Below are 18493 nucleotides of genomic sequence, written 5' to 3'. Positions count from 1 at the left end.
AATAGTTTCTGTCCAATTTACTAATGAAAAATGTGTCCAAAGACCTATTTGTGTATTTAGGGAAATATTTGTGTTCCCACCATCATCCCACCTCTATCCCACCTGACTCTAAGTGATTTTATTTTTTTATTTAATAATTTCATTTTCAGTTTTTTCACTTACGGTGTGGTGGGATGGGGTGGGATGCTGGTGGGAACACCAGCATTTCCCTTTTTGTTTACCCCCAAGATATGTTTCGTCACTTTTTTAACTCCAATGAACTATTTGCAATTAAGTGAAATTATTGGAACTGATTTTGTATTTTTTTTAATTTTTAATTTTTTTTTGGATAAATATATTGGTTTCAATTTAGCCATATGAACGGACAAGAGTGATACTTGAATATATCAAATTATCATTTTGTATCAAAATGCCCCTCCGTTAGCGTCAACCATTATAATGAATGGAAAACTGATCATATGTCTTGCATGTGATCAATTTGACTAATATCTTTTGAAACTATCCACTTTGACAGTTGAAAAACTGGATTTGCCCTTAAAAAACTTGCCTTTAAAAAAAATGAATTTGAGCATAGAGGTGGCCGAACCACCCCTCACAAGTCACCCCCATTCCTAAGGGGGCACGACCACCGATGGCGCCAACGATGAGGGTGAGATATTTTTCTATTTTTTTTTTTTTAAAAAAAAGATATTCTTCAATTTTTCATTTTACTTTTCATTTTGACTTTTTGACTTTTTTATTTTTTGGAAAAAATGAATATTTTATGAAGTTTTGGGTCAAAATGGTCACATGCAAAGCCCGTGATCACTTTTCCATCTAACATAATAGACGATGCTAACAAAGTGGCATTTTTGGCATAAAATGATAGTTTATTGTATCTAAGTGTCATACTTATCAATTCGTGTGGCTAAGTTAAAAATGGTCATTAGTTCAAAGTGTTTAAATATATATACCCATTTAAAGGTGATAAGTGTTTTTTGATGAGGAGCACATTTGAAAAGCCTTTTGTATTTTAAAAGTATTATGAAAATTGTTTTGTGTTTAATTTCTTTTCGGGGGAATCAATTTCTTTTCCCCAACCCTTTTCTTTCCCCATAAATCCCTTCATCCAATCGGAGTGTACAAAATTCATGCATTAAACAAAGCCTGCTCTAGATGGGTATACACACGGATTTTTGGAGGCTTTAAAGTTTGGTAAGAACCGTTGAACTAAGATCAGAGAGAACGAAAGAAAAACAGAGAAACAAATAGACTGATACATTGAATTTATAGAGGAAAATAATCCTAACCTAGCAGGGAAATTACTTAATTTATTGTAATGGCTTAATTATTATAGAGGTTCCTAACAAAGTTCTAATAGAATGATGATTACATGTTGGGGATAAATTCTACTCAACCCGATCCAAGGAGGAGATAGATATTTAACAACTACTTCAGATAAATCAGAGAATTGGGATAAGACTTATGCTCCAATCAAATAAGAAGAATTATCAGATCAGAAGTCTAAGAAGATATCCAATTAGAAGTTTAATAAAGGATTAAAGTCCAATTAGAACTCTGACAGCAGTTCTATATCAACAGGGAGCAGGAGTCCTAATTCAGGTTTGACTCTACCTCTTTGTCTATAAATAGGCCCATACCCAGGTATAAACTAAGTCTCAGAATTTTATGCATAAAGCATTATTTTCTCACAGAAGCTAACTTAGGCATCGGAGCGGGACCCCCGGAAGGGTCCCTAGTTTTTGTTGTTTTGCAGAATTATCAAGAAGCGTGAAGAACATCAAAGGAACGTACAGATTCACATCATACCAGAAACTGTACCAACAACACAGTTTATTTACAAATAGATACACTTAGACTAACCTTTCAATAGAAGCCTCCCATCCCCTATGCTACTTGCCTCTTGCAAGGATTATTCTGCAGCTATAATGAGAGCATACTGACACTGCATTTTAGGGTTTTAACCCTCCATATATCTGAAGTGAAAGGAAGATGATGACTGAATCTAGATTGTACTTGGCCTATTATAAATGTAAGATTTTGCACAACACAAGAAGGCAGCCAATGCTACTGTACTGATTCCTGCAAGCAGCCAGTAAAAGTAATCAAGATGTGCCCTGTTAAGATTATCAGCAAACCAGCTATCTCGGCCATCCCCGCCAGTTGCTTCCTCAATGACAGAGACTAGAAAGCTGCTTAAAAAGCTCCCAATGCCATTAGTACTGAGGCAGAGGGCGAGACCCACACTCCTTAAATCAGTTGGGACCTGATCATAGAAGAACTCTTGGAGGCCAATCACGGTGAAAACATCAGCAGCTCCCCACAAGACATATTGAGGAACCAACCACCACACACTCATTGGAACAGTCACATCTGGTATATCAACCAGCCCATATTCTTTAGCAGTTTTCAGCCTTTTCATTTCGACTAGAGCTGCAACTACCATGCTAAACGCCGATATAAGCATCCCGGTTCCAATTCTTTGTAACATCGTGATGCCGGAGGGTTTCCTCGTGAAAGCCCTTGCAATAGGAACGGCGATGCAGTCATATATGGGAATGAGGAGAACAGAGGACAGGCAGACAAGACATTGCAGCGAAGCAGCTGGTATTTCAAAGCCGGGAAAAATTGTTCTATCCATGGTAGAACCTTGCTTGGTAAAGAAAGTTGAGATCTGTGCAAACGCAATAGCGTATCCCAAGCTTGTAACCCATATGGGAACAAGCCTTAGAACTGTCTTTGCTTCTTCAACCTCACTGAAAGTACACACCTTGCCAGCTTCTTTTGAACCATCTGGGGACAGCAAAGCTTTATTCAGGAACCTGCCACATTGGAGATCCAAAATGGTTAGTATTTTCCATTTCCTTTTGATATATCCATAGAAGATGATAAGCATTTTTTTCTTACTTGAATTGTTGAGAGCTATGGTGCGGCAGGGTTCCGTGAGCTTCCTCTTCACAAGCGATCGCCGAAGCAGTAGTCCGCCAATTTCTAACTGCGGTTACAAACACTCGACCAATTCTCAGAAATGGGTTTTTCTCATCCCCTTTAGTAGTATACCGGTAAGTCCTGGTACCAAGCAAGAAAACACCCAATGCAGCAACCATTACTATACAGGGGATCCCAAATCCCAGACCCCAGCTAAGGTTCTCTTGTACATAGGTTAGGACCAAAATTGTTACTACAGAACCCCCACATACACCAAGATACCACCAGTTGAAGAATGAGCTTCTGGCTTTGCACTCCTCTGGATCTTGCCCATCAAACTGATCGGCTCCAAAAGCCTGAACACAAGGCTTGTGTCCACCTTCCCCAACGGCTACAAGATATAGAGATACAAAGAACAAGGTTACTTGCAGCTGATTTGAAGAACCTAGCGAGATTTTGGTGTCTACGTAGTCCGAAGTGGTGCCAGTAGGAAGCATAGCCGACAGAGTCAGCAAGCCTAGTCCCTGTGATCATCATCCCAACCCACGTCAACAAGGCATTCCACCCAAAATTCAGATAAAAAAAACTGCTTCAACATTTATTATTTTTTGGGATATTTATTTTATTTTATTTATTATATCACATTTAATGATAAATGCTAGGGAAATCAAATCAGGTTAGGATCCTTGGGCTTTTTGTCATTTGACTTTAAGATCCAAGTTTTCAATTTAATACATTTTTGTTCTAAGTTGATTCATTCTAAACTTGAGACAACCATCAACCTTTCTGTCCAATAGATAACAGAAATGGATGTGAAAATACATTTTTTACCTCGTTTTTTCGGTTTTTTGACATTTTTTTTTCTTTTATTTTTTGATCTAAGGGGTATAATTATATTTTTGAAAATATCAAATTTGTTCCTTAGGATTTCACGTGATTTCAATTTAGTACTTAAGTTTTCAATTTGGACAATTAGATTGAAATTAGGTCAAATGGATATTCCGTCAACCTACCATCCAATTAATTAATTATATGTCACATGGCTCACATTTGACATGTCATGTGTCAATTATACGTATTATGTTGCATAATTACTTTAAATTATAAATATACTATAAATAAAAAATTAAAAAAAGTTGATTTTTTTTTTTTTTTTTTTTAAAGAAAATATGTGATCGGCCACAACTAACCGGCAAGGGGGCTACTCCTCACTCGATGAGGGGTGGCGGCCTTTCTCTTGGAAGTGGCAACGTCCCCTCATAGCTAGGTGACGGCTCCCTCTCTAGTGTGATGTAACGTTAATTAATTAGATGGTAGATTAATAGAGAAACTTATTGAAAATAAGAAGAAAACTTAAAGATCCTGAGTATTGAAATTAAAAATCTAAAAACTAAATTAAAATAGCATTAAAAACTAGGACTAAATTTGATTTCGACAGAAATTTAATCCGAATTCTCGGCCTATAAAACTATCGTGTGTCCCTTGAAAAGTATTAAAAAAGTATATACTTCTCAGATATAGATCGGGTTGAAGGGAAATTTATGTCCATTTGATTTTCCTTATATTTTTATAGCATATAATGCATATCTATTTGTCCAAACAAAAAAAAAAAAACTTACGGAGAAGGACAAATCCTGAACTAAGAGAGTAAAATTAAACTGTTTAATTTAAATTAATAATTAAAATGGAGAACTGCACTTATAATCCCTGAATTTTCACTCATTTTGAAATAACGTACATAAATTTTAAAATGTCTCAATTTAGGGTATCTATTTAGAATTTTCCATTAAATCCTATCCAAATTTCCAAAATATCCCTGTATTTATTTTTTAAAAATTTTCAAATATTCAAGCATAAGTATTTTTGAAAATTCTGTTAAATTATAACCAACACTTAAATCCTAGCAATTTTTTCTTTTTCTTTTTCTTCCTAAAAAAGATAAGGGGTATTTTGAGAATTTTAAAAAAATTTAACAAAAAATTGTAACGGAGAATTTAGATTGAAACTTTCTTAAAAATGAATACTTTTAATTAAAAAGTTTTAAAGTTCAATTACCTTCTTTTAAAAGGGATGGAAGTTCAGAAATTATAAGTGAAGGAAGTCCGTTTGGGTGTTCGATTTTTTGAAATCAGAATTCAATTCTAATTTAATTTAACATAAAATTTGAAAAATTTAAAGAAATAAAAAAAGAAAAATTTATTTAAAAATAAAGTAGAAAAGACGATAACAACTCGAACTCTCAAAGGATTCTAATCTCACTGTAAATGTATAATAGGTAACAAAAGCAAGAAAAAGCCCATCCAACATATTATCTAAACCCAGCGCCAGAATTCATTCATCAGCATTTGTGAACAGTATCACGCCACATGTGGCGTGACACTGTTCACACATCTATCATTATTTTATACTTCTTTCTCTCACTTTCTTTCACATTTTTCCTCTTTTTCTTGTCATTCTCCGCGTCTCTCTCTAGTACCCTTCTCCTTTTTTTTTTTCATTGATTTGGCTTTGCTTTCCTGTTCGGTGAATTTTTTGGCAGTCTTGTAGGCTCAACTGGAAGTTGGGTTTTCTCTTTGGATTGTTTCCGCAAAAGGTTGGAGGATGGGTATGGGATTTGGTCGGTGTGGACGCAGAACCGGCCTTGGAATACACTGCCGGGAGGGGTGATTTTCACCGATGTGTCGGCGTGGACGTAGATGTTGAAGAGGTGACGGTTGCCATCGAAGAATTTCTCGAGAAAGGGAGCGAAAGAGAGGTCGGAGTTTGTGAGGAAGAGGAAGGCAATCTTGGGCTTGGGATTGGTGGCGGTGCCCAAGTGGGAGTGCGTGGAGCACGTGCGCACGGGGGAAAGGCGGGTGGTCTTGCGGAAGAGGGCTAGGTCGGCGAGGTCATCGGAGAAGCGTGCCGGCGGGAGGATTTTAGGGCCGAAGACAAAGAGAAGGGCTATGGAGAGGAACAGAGCGAAGCAGAGGACAAATGGGGTTGATGATCAGGTGATGGATGAAGGTACTGTTGAACAGGTCTGGTTCGGTGTGTAGAAGTTTTTGTACGGTGATGTGTTTTACTGGGTGAATATGTGTTTTTAATTAAAATGAATAAAAGTAAAAATTGATTATTTTAATAAAATAGAGAAGTTTAAATAAAATGATGGAGAAAGATGTTGAAAAGTGGTTAGTTAAATTAGTAAAAGTGGGTTTTAATTAGATATTTTAGATAAAATATTAGATTATCTGCTGTGAGCGGTCTTAATTATACTATTCATTGGCGCAGAAATAGAGAGAGAGAGAGAGAGAGAGAGAGACGCACCAGGATGTAGATGAGAGAGGCAATAATAATGGTGCGGTAGCGCCCCAGAAAAGAATCGGCGACAAATGCACCCAACAAAGGCAGCAGCTGCGCCGTTCCAGACCACGCGTTCACGTTCTCGGCCGCCGTGACCGTGGACTGCCCCAGCGGCCCAGTCAGGTACGTTATGAGGTTGCAGTTGATTCCATTGTACGCGAACCTCTCCGCCACTTCCACACCTAAAATATGCACGTATCTAATTAGTCAAACTCACAAAAAAAAAAAAAAAAAAAAATCCCTAATTTGCTTGAGTTAGGTTCGGTACGAGTGTGTTACCTAGGATGAAGGATGCGGATCTCCAGCTGCGGAAGGTTGATCGGAGGACCGGACGGCCTTTGTAGTCAACGGCGCCATCGACGGTGTCTGATAGCAGTGGGGCCTCGATCGTAGAGATGGCCATTTCAATTGAGACCAACCACACGCCGTAAAGGAAAAGTTGTGTACGAAATATCTTTCCCATTCCCTTTCCCCCTATTTTGTAGGTCCGTCTGAATCGTTTGCGTGTGTGTTGAAAAGAATCAAAAGATTGAAAATTTTGTCCCATCGAGAAAAAAACAATGAAATAATTTATTGTATTTTGTAATAATATTCCTGCCTACCAAACCTCACCGTTAGAACACTATTGCACTAACAACAATGCTTATTTAGCTGTGAAATGTTTGACTAAATAAATTCCTCAGCCTTAAAAAAAGAGGGGGCAGCAATAAAAAAGCAAGAAAAATTCATCGCTTTGCCAGCTGCAACAAAGACAAGAACAAAGTTCAGATGCGTGTTCGATCTGTTAGACTTTCAAAGCTGTGGAAGTTAGTCCTGTTTGGTGCTTGAGTTGTTGGTCGTGTTTGAGCAAGCTTATGTTGTAGTTTTGAGCTGAACCGTACTGTCTGTCTTACTTGAGTGATTGTTCTTTGCTGCTGTCCCGTTGCAGGAAAAAATAAAAGTGGGCCTTTTGAATTCGTCATCGATAAAGAAAATGGCCCCCATAGAAACACCCACTACTGCAATTGTCAAGCTGAAGAAAGGGCAAAAAGGTAATTGCACAGCGCAAAATCATGAGAGGTGACACGTGTGCTTTGTATATCGATCGTTTGAAGTTTGTATGCCAACAGAAACGACGTCGTGTAATCCCAGACCTCGGAACCGGAACGCTTCGGGAGATTGTGAAAGTTTCTCTTCTTACATTTCTTGAGCATCAGATCTGCTTCGTCTTCTTCTGCTTATTTCTCTTGAGCCACTGCATCAGATCGGCTTCTGTTTTTCTTCCACTACATCCGGAAATGGGTACGACTGCTAAGTCTACAAACTCTCTTGCTTTCTTCTTCAATCATTTGTGTATGGATCATCGTTATTCTCATGCAAGGCTTTCTTTCCATGCTCTATATTTTTTTTTATTATTATTATTATTATTGTCGTAGTTTTAGTGCTACTTCTGCTAACACTACCAATAGTGGTAGAGATATTGTGGAAAGCCCCAATCACTTCTTGCAATCTGTGAGAGATCGATGCAAATTTCGAAGCTTAAGCAATCTTGATGATGCCTTACCCCTGTTTCATAGAATGCTTCACATGTACCCCTTGCCTTCCCTCGTGGATTTTAATCAATTGCTGGGTGCAATTGCAAGAACGAAGCATCACTCAACTGTGATTTCTCTGATTAAAGAAATGGAAATGTCAGGAATTGCTCCCGATGTTTGTACTCTAGGTGTTTTGACTAATTGCTTCTGCAATTTGAGCCGGGTGGATTTTGGCTTCTCTATCTTAGCAAGAATTTTGAAACTAGGTTTCCAACTGGACTCTATAATTCTTAATACCCTTGTCAAGGGGCTCTGTCTTCAAGGTAGAATTGCTGAAGCTGTGAAGTATGCTAACAAAATGGAGAAGATTGGCTATAAACCTGATACAGTTACTTATGGAACAATAATAAACAGTATGTGTAAAATAGGTGAGACCAGGGTGGCTATTGGGTTGCTTCGAAAGATGGAAGAACGAAAGCTTGAACTTAATGTAGTGCTGTATAACACTATCATTGATAGTTTATGTAAGGACAGATTGGTAACTGAAGCTTTAAACTTTTTACCCGAAATGACAAATAGAGGAATTCAGCCAAGCATTTTCACTTACAATTCTTTAATTCAGAACCTATGTAATTTCGGCCGGTAGAAGGAGACAACTAAACTATTGAAGGAGATGGTTGAAAGGAAAATCATGCCAAATGTGTGTACATTCAGCATATTGGTGGACACACTTGGCAAAAAAAAAGATGTTGAAAGAGGTAAAAGAAGTCTTTGATGTAATGATTCAGAGAGGGATAGAGCCCAACACAATCACTTACAATTCTTTAATTGACAGTTACTGTTTGCAAAATAGAATGGATCAGGCCAGAACAGCCGGATTCCTGCAATTTTCGCCAAAATTCGGTAATTTTTGGCCAGAATCCGGCCACTTTCGCCGGAATCCTGCCAACCCAGATTCCGACGAAACTGTTCGGATTCCGGCCTTTATCTTGGATTCTGGCTATAGTAGCCGGAATGACAGTATTCGGTAAAAATGACCGAAATCCTGTCTGTCAGTGACATAATCTCGTCTTTAGTAATTTTTATATTATTTTTCATTAATATTTATATGTTTTGAATAAAAATTGATTTTTATAGATTAATATGATTAAATAAAAATATTAAAAATATTTGTGATTTTCCGTACGCGCCAAACACCGAAAAATACTTTCGGCGAAAAATATTTTCTAGAAAAATGACTTCCCTGAAATTATTTTACGACGAAAACCATTTTACATCGAAATAAACGGAGCATAAGTGTTTAACCGTGTTCCTGAAACTGGGCTTTGGTATTATTGTGAGCCTCATCAAAATTAGTAACTAAAAGCCCATTCACGCCAATGTTCTTTTTGTCATCAACTGAACCAATTTCTTTTTTGATTTCTGACCAATAACAAAAGACAAAAGAGTTTTTTTTTTTTTTTAAGCGAACTTGAAATATTATAAATGATCAGGCAAATTAAGTTCAACATTTACAATTTCCCAAGAGACTTAAAAGGGTAATAATCAATTGGACCGTAGGTGTCGAATAACAACAATAAATCGGAGTAAAACGGTATCAGTTGTTAATAGTGCTTCGGTATTAAGAACAATAAATCGTAAGTTACATTTATACATTTTAAACAATAATTTTTTATTTATTTATTTATTTTTTTATAGTCACAATTTTTAATTAATTTTTGTTCAATTTTATTTTTAAATTTTGCCCCCTCTGAACCAAAGTTCTGGCTCCGCCACTAGGTGTGTGTTGGAGAACCTGATCGACTTGGGCATCGACATTCAGCTGAGAGCGATCTGGCACTACAGTACGGCAAATCGCATAGGCCTGAGTCATCATTTGGGATGGAGGAGATAAAGGAGTTTTTGGATCTTTCTCAGGCCTTCGATGAGCTCACAGTTAGCAGTAGCAACATCTCGAGGGAGCTACAGAGGCTTGTGGGCGTAAGTGCGACGATGTCGTTGGACAACAACAATGAGGATGCTGACATGGTGAAGAAGGCTGAGTCGTGTTATTTTTATATTTTTATTTTTTTTTTGTTTTTGTTTTTAAATTTTGTATTTTTTATTCTAAAAAAAATGTGTTATAATATTATTGAGGCTGACATGACACTTTAATGGTTTCTGTCCAATTTACTAATGAAAAACATGTCCAAAGACCTATTTGTGTTTTTTGTTTTTTTTTTTTTTTATGAGGAGCACATTTGAAAAGCCTTTTGTATTTTAAAAAGTATTAAGAAAATTGTTTTGTTTTTAATTTCTTTTCGGGGGAATCAATTTCTTTTCCCCAAAAATCCCTTTCATCCAATCGGAGTGTACATGCATTAAACAAAGCCTGCTCTAGATGGGTATCCACACGGATCTTTGGAGGGAGGCTTTAAAGTTTGGTAAGAACCGTTGAACTAGGATCGGAGAAAACGAATGAAAAACAGAGAAATAAATAGATTGATACATTGAATTTATAGAGGAAAATAATCCTAACCTAGCAGGGAAATTACTTAATTTATTGTAATATATAGCTTAATTATTGTATAGGTTCCTAACAAAGTTCTAATAGAATGATGAGTACACAGTTTATTTACAAATGGATACACTTTGACTAACCTTTCAATAGAAGCCTCCCATCCCGTATGCTACCTGCATCTTGCAAGGATTATACTGCAGCGATAATGAGAGCATACTGACACTTCATTTTAGGGTTTTAACCCTCCATATATTTGAAGTGAAAGGAAGATGATGACTGAATCTATATTGTACTTGGCCTATTATAAATGTAAGATTTTGCACAACACAAGAAGGCAGCCAATGCTACTGCATTGATTCCTGCAAGCAGCCAGTAAAAGTAATCAAGATGTGCCCTGTTAAGATTATCAGCAAACCAGCTATCTCGGCCATCCCTGCCGGTTGCTTCCTCAATGACAGAGACTAGAAAGCTGCTTAAAAAGCTCCCAATGCCAATAGTATTGAGGTAGAGGGCGAGACCCAGACTCCTTAAATCAGTTGGGACCTGATCATAGAAGAACTCTTGGAGGCCAACCGCGGTGAAAACATCAGCAGCTCCCCACAAGACATATTGAGGAACCAACCACCACACGCTCATTGGAACAGTCACATCTGGCATATCAACCAGCCCATATTCTTTAGCAGTTTTCAGCCTTTTCATTTCGACTAGAGCTGCAACTACCATGCTAAACGCAGATATAAGCATCCCGGTTCCAATTCTCTGTAACATCGTGATGCCGGAGGGTTTTCTCGTGAAAGCCCTTGCAATAGGAACGGCGATGCGGTCATATATGGGAATGAGGAGAATAGCAGACAGGTCAACAAGACATTGCAGCGAAGCAGCTGGTATTTCAAAGCCGGGAAAAATTGTTCTATCCATGGTAGAACCTTGCTTGGTAAAGAAAGTTGAGATCTGTGCAATCGCAATAGCGTATCCCAAGCTTGTAACCCATATGGGAACAAGCCTAAGAACAGTCTTTGCTTCTTCAACCTCACTGAAAGTACAAACCTTGCCAGCTTCTTTTGAACCATCTGGGAACAGCAAAGCTTTATTCAGGAACCTGCCACATTGGAGATCCAAAATGGTTAGTATTTTCCATTTCCTTTTGATATATCCATAGAATTAGATGACAAGCATTTTTCTTACTTGAATTGTTGAGAGCTATGGTGCGGCAGGGTTCTGTGAGCTTCCTCTTCAAAAGCGATCGCCGAAGGTGTAGTCCGCCAATTTCTAACTGCAGTTACAAACACTCGACCAATTCTCAGAAATGGGTTTTTCTCATCCCCTTTAGTAGTATACCGGTAAGTCCTGGTACCAAGCAAGAAAACACCCAATGCAGCAACCATTGCTATACAAGGGATCCCAAATCCCAGACCCCAGCTAAGGTTCTCTTGTACATAGGTTAGGACCAAAATTGTTACTGCAGAGCCCCCACATACACCCAGAAACCACCAGTTGAAGAATGAGCTTCTGGCTTTGCTTTCCTCTGGATCTTGCCCATCAAACTGATCGGCTCCAAAAGCCTGAACACAAGGCCTGTGTCCACCTTCCCCAACGGCTACAAGATATAGAGATACAAAGATCAAGGTTACTTGCAGCTGATTTGAAGAACCTAACGAAATTTTGGTGTCTCCAGTAGGAAGCATAGCCGACAGAGTCAGCAAACCTAGTCCCTGTGATCATCATCATCATCGCAACCCACGTCGTCAACAAGGCATTCCACCCAAAATTCAGATAAAACAGCTTCAACATTTATTATTTTTTTGGGATATTTTTTATTTTATTTATTATATCCCATTTAACGATAAATGCTAGGGAAATCGGGAAATCAGATTATTCGTCATTTGCCTCTAAGATCCAAGTTTTCAATTTAATATATTTTTGTTCTAAGTTTGAATTCATTCTAAATTCGAGACAACCATCAACCTTTCTGTCCAATAGATAACAGAAATGGACGTGAAAATACATTTTTTACTTCGTTTTTTTGTTTTTTGACATTTTTTTTTTCTTCTTTTATTTTTTGATCTAAGTGGTATAATTATATTTTTGAAAATATCAAATTTGGTCCTTAGGATTTCAAATGATTTCAATTTAGTACCTAGGTTTTCAATTTGGACAATTAGGTCGAAATTAGGTCAAATAGATCTTTTCGTCAACCTACCATCCAATTAATTAATTATATGTCGCATGGCTCTCTTTTGACACATCATGTGTCAATTATACGTATTATGCGGCACAATTACTTTAAATTATAAATCTACCATAAATAAAAACTTAAAAAAAGTTTTTTTTTTTTTTTTTTAAAGAAAATATGTGATTGGCCACCACTAATCAGCAAGGGCCACTCCTCACTTGATGAGGGGCGTGGCGGCCTTTCTCTTGGAAGTGGCAATATCCCCTCATAGCAAGGTGACAACTCCCTCTCTAGTGTGACGTATACGGTAGATTAACAAAGAAACTTACTAAAAATAAGAAAACTTAAAGGTCCAAGTTATTTAAATTAAAATAGCATTAAAAACTAGGACTAAATTTGATTTCGACATAAAACTATCGTATGTCCCTTGAGAGGTATTAAAAAAGTATATACTTCTCGGTTATAGATGGGGTTGAAGGGAAATTTATGTCCATTTGATTTTCCTTATATTTTTATAGCATATAGTGCATATCTATTTGTCCAAACAAAAAAAACATACGGAGAAGGACAAATCCTGCACTAAGAGTGTAAAATTAAACCGTTTAATTTAAATTACTAATGAAAGGAGGGAACTTCACTTAAAACTCTTGAATTTTCACCCATTTTGAAAGATCGTATCTACACTTTTAAACGTCTTAATTTAGGGTATCTATTTTTCAGAAAGTTATAATCTCAATCATCTGTTAGAATTTTCTATTAAATCCTATTAAAATTTCAAAATATTCCTGTGTTTATTTATTTATTTTTTTTAAAAAAAAATTAAAATTTTTTTCAAAGATTCAGACATGGGTATTTTTACAAATTCTGTTAAATTATAACCAACACTTAAATTCTAGAAATTTTTTTCGTTTCCTTTTTCTTCCTAAAAATGATGAGGTCTATTTTGAAATTTTTAAAGAATTTAACTGAAAATTTTAACAGAGGACTGAGATTGAAACTTTCTTAAAAATGAATACCCTAAATTAAGACGTTTTAAAGTTTAATTACCTTCTTTCAAAATGGATGAAAGTTCAGAGATTATAAGTGAAGGAAGTCCGTTTGGGTATTCGATTTTTTGAAATCAGAATTTAATTTTAATTCAATGCGCAAATTTCAAGGTTTAACATAAAATTTGAAAAAAATTAAATAAAATATAATTTTTTTTTTTTTTTTTTTTTTTTTTTTATAAAAAAAAGTAGAAAAAGACGATAACAACTTGAACTCTCAAAGGATTCTAATCTCTTATGGTCCGTTTGGGTGTTGAATTTTTTGAATAAGAATAATATTTTGAATTTGTTTGCGGATTTCGAGGCAATGAAAATGTGTTTGAATTTGTGTTTGGAGGTTGAATTTTTTAGATTGGAAAAAAATGTTTTTTAATAGTAGGAAATGATTGAATTGTATAAAAAGTTGTGTATAATGATTGGTTTTAAATTTATTAAAAAAATAAATAAATAAACTTTAAAAAGAAAAAAGAACAAAAAAAAAGAAGAGAGGAAGGGGTGGCCAGGACACCCTTTCCCCCTTTTTTTTTTTTTTAATTTTTAATTTTTTTTTTAATTTTTTAATAAATTTATATTTTTTTATTCATATGGACACATGTCGACATCTTATTGGTTTGATGTGGCGCTAAAGTGGCATTTAACAGAATCTGTCATATTTTATAGCAGAATTTGACTTTAAAGATCGATTTATAATTATAGTTTATCACAATGACCTTCCATGAACTTTTTAAATCATAGGAAGTGATTCGTAATTGTGGCATACTCCAAGGACTAGTGATGCAATTATTCCTTAAATATTTTTGAGATTGAAAAAAAAAATAATTTAATGGTAGGAAATGATTGGATTGTATGAAAAGTTGTATATTATGATTGATATTATGAAAATTAATGTCAGTAATAATTAAAATAATCATTACATTTGAATATTTAAATTCGAATTTTATTCAGGTGTGTTTCGGGTTTTTTTTTTAGGGATAATTGCACCGTTGGTCCCTGTGGTATGCCATAATTATTTTTTACTCCCTATGATTTAAAAAGTTCATGGAAGGTCCTCGTGATATGCAATAATTACAAATCGATCCCTGGCGTTAAATTATGTTAAAATTTTTAACAGATTCCGACAAATGTCACGTCAGCGACACGTGTCGCCAATAAAATGGCGACACGTGTCCATCGTAATAAAAAAAATATAAATTTATTAAAAAAAAATACTTATTTTTTTTAAAAAAAATTCAAAAACAAAAAAAACAATAAAAAAAAAGCTGAAGGGGCGGGCCACCCCACCCCCGGCCACTGGGGGTGGCTGGGGGCGGCCAGGCCACCCCTTCAGCTTTTTTTTTTTTTTGAATTTTTTTTTTTTTAAAAAAAGTATTTTTATTTATTTTTTAATAAATTTTTATTTTTTTATTACGATGGACACGTGTCGCCATCTTATTGGCGACACGTGTCGCTGACGTGACATTTTACGGAATCTGTTAAAAATTTTAACAGAATTTGAAGCCAGGGATCGATTTGTAATTATTGCATATAACGAGGACTTCTCATGAACTTTTTAAACCATAAGGTGTAAAAAATAATTATGACATACCACATGGACCAACGGTGCAATTATCCATTTTTTTTAATAGAATCTCGATATTGAAAAAGTTTCGAAACAATCAGTAGGTCTTATTTGGTCTTGCAGACTTGCAATTTATACTATTCATTGGCGCAGAAATAGAGAGAGAGAGAGACGCACCAGGATGTAGATGAGAGAGGCAATAATAATGGTGCGGTAGCGCCCCAGGAAAGAATCAGCCACAAATGCACCCAACAAAGGCAGCAGCAGCGCCGTTCCAGACCACGCGTTCACGTTCTCGGCTGCGGTGACCGTGGACTGCCCCAGCGGCCCAGTCAGGTACGTTATGAGGTTGCAGCTGATCCCATAGTACGCGAACCTCTCCGCCACTTCCACCCCTAATATGCACGTGTCTAATTAGTCAAACTCACAAAAAAAAAAAATCCCTCATTTCAGTCATTTGCTTATGAGTTAGGTTCGGTACGAGTGTGTTACCTAGGATGAAGGATGCGGATCTCCAGCTGCTGAAGGTTGATCGGAGGACCGGACGGCCTTTGTAGTCAACGGCGCCATCGACGGTGTCTGAAAGCAGCGGGGCCTCGATCGTAGAGATGGCCATTTCAATTGAGAGACCAACCACACGCGGTAAAGGAAAAGTTGTGTACAAAATATCTTTCCCTTGCCCCCTATTTTGTAGTCTCGTCTGAATCGTTTGCGTGTGTGTTGACAAGATTGAAATTTTTTTGTCCAATCGAGAAAAAACAACGAAATAATTTTTCGTCCCATCGTGTGTTGACAAAATTCCAGCCTACGTGCCAAACCTCACGTTAGAACCCTATTGCACTAACAATGCTTATTTAGCTGTGCAATATTTGACTAAATAATTAAATTCCTCAGCCCTTAAAAGAGGGGGCAGCAAGAAAAATTCATCGCTTTGCCAGCTGCAACAAAGACAAGAACAAAGGTCAGATGCGTGTTCTCTGTCAGACTTTCAAAGCTGTGGAAGTTATAGTCCTGTTTGGTGCTTGAGTTCTTGGTCGTGTTTGAGCAAGCTTATGTTGTAGTTTTGAGCTGAACTGTACTGTCTGTTTTGGTTTTAAGCTTCATGTTGTAGCCACTGTCTCGATTGCAGGAAAAAATAAAAGTGGGCTTTTGAATTCGTCATCGATAAAGAAAATAGCCACCATCGAAACACCCACAACTGCAATTGTCAAGCTGAAGAAAGGGCAAAAAGGTAATTGCACGCCGCAAAATCATGAGAGGTGACACACGTGTGCTTTGTATATCGATCGTTTGAAGTTTGTATGCCAACAGAAACGACGTCGTGTAATCCCAGACCTCGGAACCGGAACGCTTGGGGAGATTGTGAAAGTTTCTCTTACATTTCTTGAGCAGTTGAGCATCAGATCTGCTTCTTCTTCTTCTTCTGCTTATTTCTCTTCAGCCACTGCATCAGATCGGCTTCTGCTTTTCTTCCACTACATCCAGAAATGGGTACGACTGCTAAGTCTACAAACTCTCTTGCTTTCTTCTTCAATCATTTGCGTATGGATCCTCGTTATTCTCATGCAAGGCTTTCTTTCCATGCTCTATATTATTATTATTAATATTATTATTATTATTATTGTCGTAGTTTTACTTCTGCTAACACTACCAATAGTGGTAGAGATATTGTGGAAAGCCCCAATTAGTTCTTGCAATCTGTGAGAGATCGATGCAGATCTCGAAGCTTAAGCAATCTTGATGATGCCTTACCCCTGTTTCATAGAATGCCACATGTACCCCTTGCCTTCCCTCGTGGATTTTAATCAATTGTTGGGTGCAATTGCAAGAACGAAGCATCACTCAACTGTGATTTCTCTGATTAAAGAAATGGAAATGTCAGGAATTGCTCCCGATGTTTGTACTCTAAGTGTTCTGACTAATTGCTTCTGCCATTTGAGCCGGGTGGATTTTGGCTTCCCTATCTTAGCAAGAATTTTGAAACTAGGTTTCCAACCGGATTCTATAGTTCTTAATACTATTGTCAAGGGGCTCTGTCTTCAAGGTAGAATTGCTGAAGCTGTGAAGTATGCTAACAAAATGGAGAAGATAGGCTATAAACCTGTTACAATTACTTATGGAACAATCATAAACGGTATGTGTAAAATAGGTGAGACCGAGGTGGCTATTGGGTTGCTTCGGAAGATTGAAGAACGAAAGCTTGAACTTAATGTAGTCCTGTATAACACAATCATTGATAGTTTATGTAAGGACAGATTGATAACTGAAGCTTTAAACTTTTTACCCAAAATGACAAATAGAGGAATTCAGCCAAGCATTTTCACTTACAATTCTTTAATTCAGAGCCTATGTAATTTTGGCCGGTGGAAGGAGACAACTAAACTATTGAAGGAGATGGTTCAAAGGAAAATCATGCCAAATGTGTGTACATTCAGCATATTGGTAGACACACTTGGCTAAAAAAGGATGTTGAAAGAGGTAAAAGAAGTCTTTGATGTGATGATTCAGAGAGGGATAGAGCCTGACACAATCACTTATAATTCTTTGATTGACAGTTACTGTTTGTAAAATAGAATGGATGAAGCTGTCAAAGCATTTAATACGATGGTTGGGAAGGGTTGTTCGCCTTTTATTTTTACCTATAACATATTGATCCATGGATATTGTAAAAAGAGAAGAATTGACGAGGCAATGAGTCTCTTCCGTGAAATTACTAACAATAGTATGATTCCCGATGTTGTCACTTATAGCACTCTTATGGGTGGGTTTTGCCGAGTTGGGAGACCTAAGAATGCATTAGAGCTACTCCATGAGATGCAAGGTTGTGGCCAACATCCTGATTGGCGAACTTATGCTATTTTGTTAGATGGCTTGTGCAAGAATCTACACTTTCAAGAAACAATGACATTGTTTCATGAGATGGAAGACAAAAAGTTAGACCTTAATATTGTGATTTATAACATCTTAATTCATGGTATGTGTAATGCTGGGAAACTAACGACCGCAAGAGAACTCTTCAATACTCTTCCTACCAAAGATTTGCAAGCTGATGTTTGGACTTACAATATAATGATCAGAGGGCTTTGCAAAGAGGAATTACTAAAGGAAGCGAGGATGCTATTTGAGCAAATGGAGGAAAATGGTTGTTCACCTGACCATTTCACATATGACACAATCATCCAAGGCTTCTTGCAACATAACGAGACATCATGGGTAGTGAAATACCTCCAAAGGATGGTTAACTACGGTTTCTTAGCAAATGCGGCCACTGTAACCATTTTAATTGACCTTTTGTCCACTAAACAGGCAGATAAAACATTACAAGAATTCTTTCAAAAGTCTGTGTGAAAGCTTTATAGTTCTTCAACCTGCATGACAAATTTCATATTCCAACCTTTGATGAGTCAATCTGTAAGGAATAAATACGTATTT

The 18493-nt window shown here is 36.7% G+C and overlaps 3 protein-coding genes and 1 long non-coding RNA gene across 5 annotated transcripts; 2 read left to right on the top strand and 2 right to left on the bottom strand.

Annotated features, from left to right (window-relative positions):
- Window positions 1-1775: 1775 nt before the first annotated feature.
- LOC133870397 (protein NRT1/ PTR FAMILY 5.10-like) lies at window positions 1776-6772 on the bottom strand. The gene is made up of 4 exons (XM_062307509.1): window positions 6550-6772; window positions 6235-6452; window positions 2908-3452; window positions 1776-2822 (listed from the first exon to the last, which is right to left on the bottom strand). The coding sequence occupies exons 1-4, from the start codon at window positions 6731-6733 to the stop codon at window positions 2006-2008; spliced, it is 1764 nt and encodes a 587-aa protein (XP_062163493.1). The 5' UTR covers window positions 6734-6772; the 3' UTR covers window positions 1776-2005.
- On the top strand, window positions 5386-9930 carry LOC133870399 (uncharacterized). Of its 2 annotated transcripts, XR_009900719.1 has the most exons (4): window positions 5386-5934; window positions 6199-6393; window positions 7199-7551; window positions 9564-9930. It is a non-coding gene; the product is annotated as an uncharacterized LOC133870399 (long non-coding RNA). The 2 variants fall into 2 exon arrangements; XR_009900718.1 differs by lacking the exon at window positions 9564-9930 and having other exon boundaries at window positions 7199-8673.
- A 513-nt stretch (window positions 9931-10443) lies between these two features.
- On the bottom strand, window positions 10444-15709 carry LOC133870398 (protein NRT1/ PTR FAMILY 5.10-like). Its single transcript, XM_062307511.1, has 4 exons — window positions 15554-15709; window positions 15239-15456; window positions 11470-11996; window positions 10444-11383 (listed from the first exon to the last, which is right to left on the bottom strand). Exons 1-4 carry the CDS (start codon window positions 15675-15677, stop codon window positions 10567-10569), a joined length of 1686 nt encoding a protein of 561 aa, XP_062163495.1. The 5' UTR covers window positions 15678-15709; the 3' UTR covers window positions 10444-10566.
- A 1221-nt stretch (window positions 15710-16930) lies between these two features.
- LOC133870551 (pentatricopeptide repeat-containing protein At1g12300, mitochondrial-like) lies at window positions 16931-18409 on the top strand. The gene is made up of 2 exons (XM_062307715.1): window positions 16931-17280; window positions 17635-18409. Exons 1-2 carry the CDS (start codon window positions 16931-16933, stop codon window positions 18407-18409), a joined length of 1125 nt encoding a protein of 374 aa, XP_062163699.1.
- The last annotated feature ends 84 nt before the right edge of the window (window positions 18410-18493 follow it).

This window comes from Alnus glutinosa, chromosome 6 (genome assembly GCF_958979055.1).
Source record: "Alnus glutinosa chromosome 6, dhAlnGlut1.1, whole genome shotgun sequence".
NCBI lineage: Eukaryota > Viridiplantae > Streptophyta > Magnoliopsida > Fagales > Betulaceae > Alnus > Alnus glutinosa.
The sequence above is the reverse complement of the archived record's forward strand: the minus strand, read 5'-3'. Positions and strand labels throughout refer to the sequence as shown.

Bases quoted from the DNA above. Each gene is read 5' to 3' on its own strand.
- LOC133870397 (XM_062307509.1), bottom strand. From the start codon at position 6,733: ATGGGAAAGATATTTCGTACACAACTTTTCCTTTACGGCGTGTGGTTG. The intron at 3,453-6,234 runs GTGCGTCTCTCT...TGATGATCACAG, and splicing joins CCTCTCTCATCTACATCCTG to GGACTAGGCTTGCTGACTCT. The intron at 2,823-2,907 runs GTAAGAAAAAAA...CCAATGTGGCAG, and splicing joins CATAGCTCTCAACAATTCAA to GTTCCTGAATAAAGCTTTGC.
- LOC133870398 (XM_062307511.1), bottom strand. From the start codon at position 15,677: ATGGCCATCTCTACGATCGAGGCCCCGCTGCTTTCAGACACCGTCGAT. The intron at 11,997-15,238 runs GTGCGTCTCTCT...TGATGATCACAG, and splicing joins CCTCTCTCATCTACATCCTG to GGACTAGGTTTGCTGACTCT. The intron at 11,384-11,469 runs GTAAGAAAAATG...CCAATGTGGCAG, and splicing joins CATAGCTCTCAACAATTCAA to GTTCCTGAATAAAGCTTTGC.
- LOC133870551 (XM_062307715.1), top strand. From the start codon at position 16,931: ATGGAAATGTCAGGAATTGCTCCCGATGTTTGTACTCTAAGTGTTCTG. The intron at 17,281-17,634 runs GTATAACACAAT...TTTGTAAAATAG, and splicing joins CTTGAACTTAATGTAGTCCT to AATGGATGAAGCTGTCAAAG.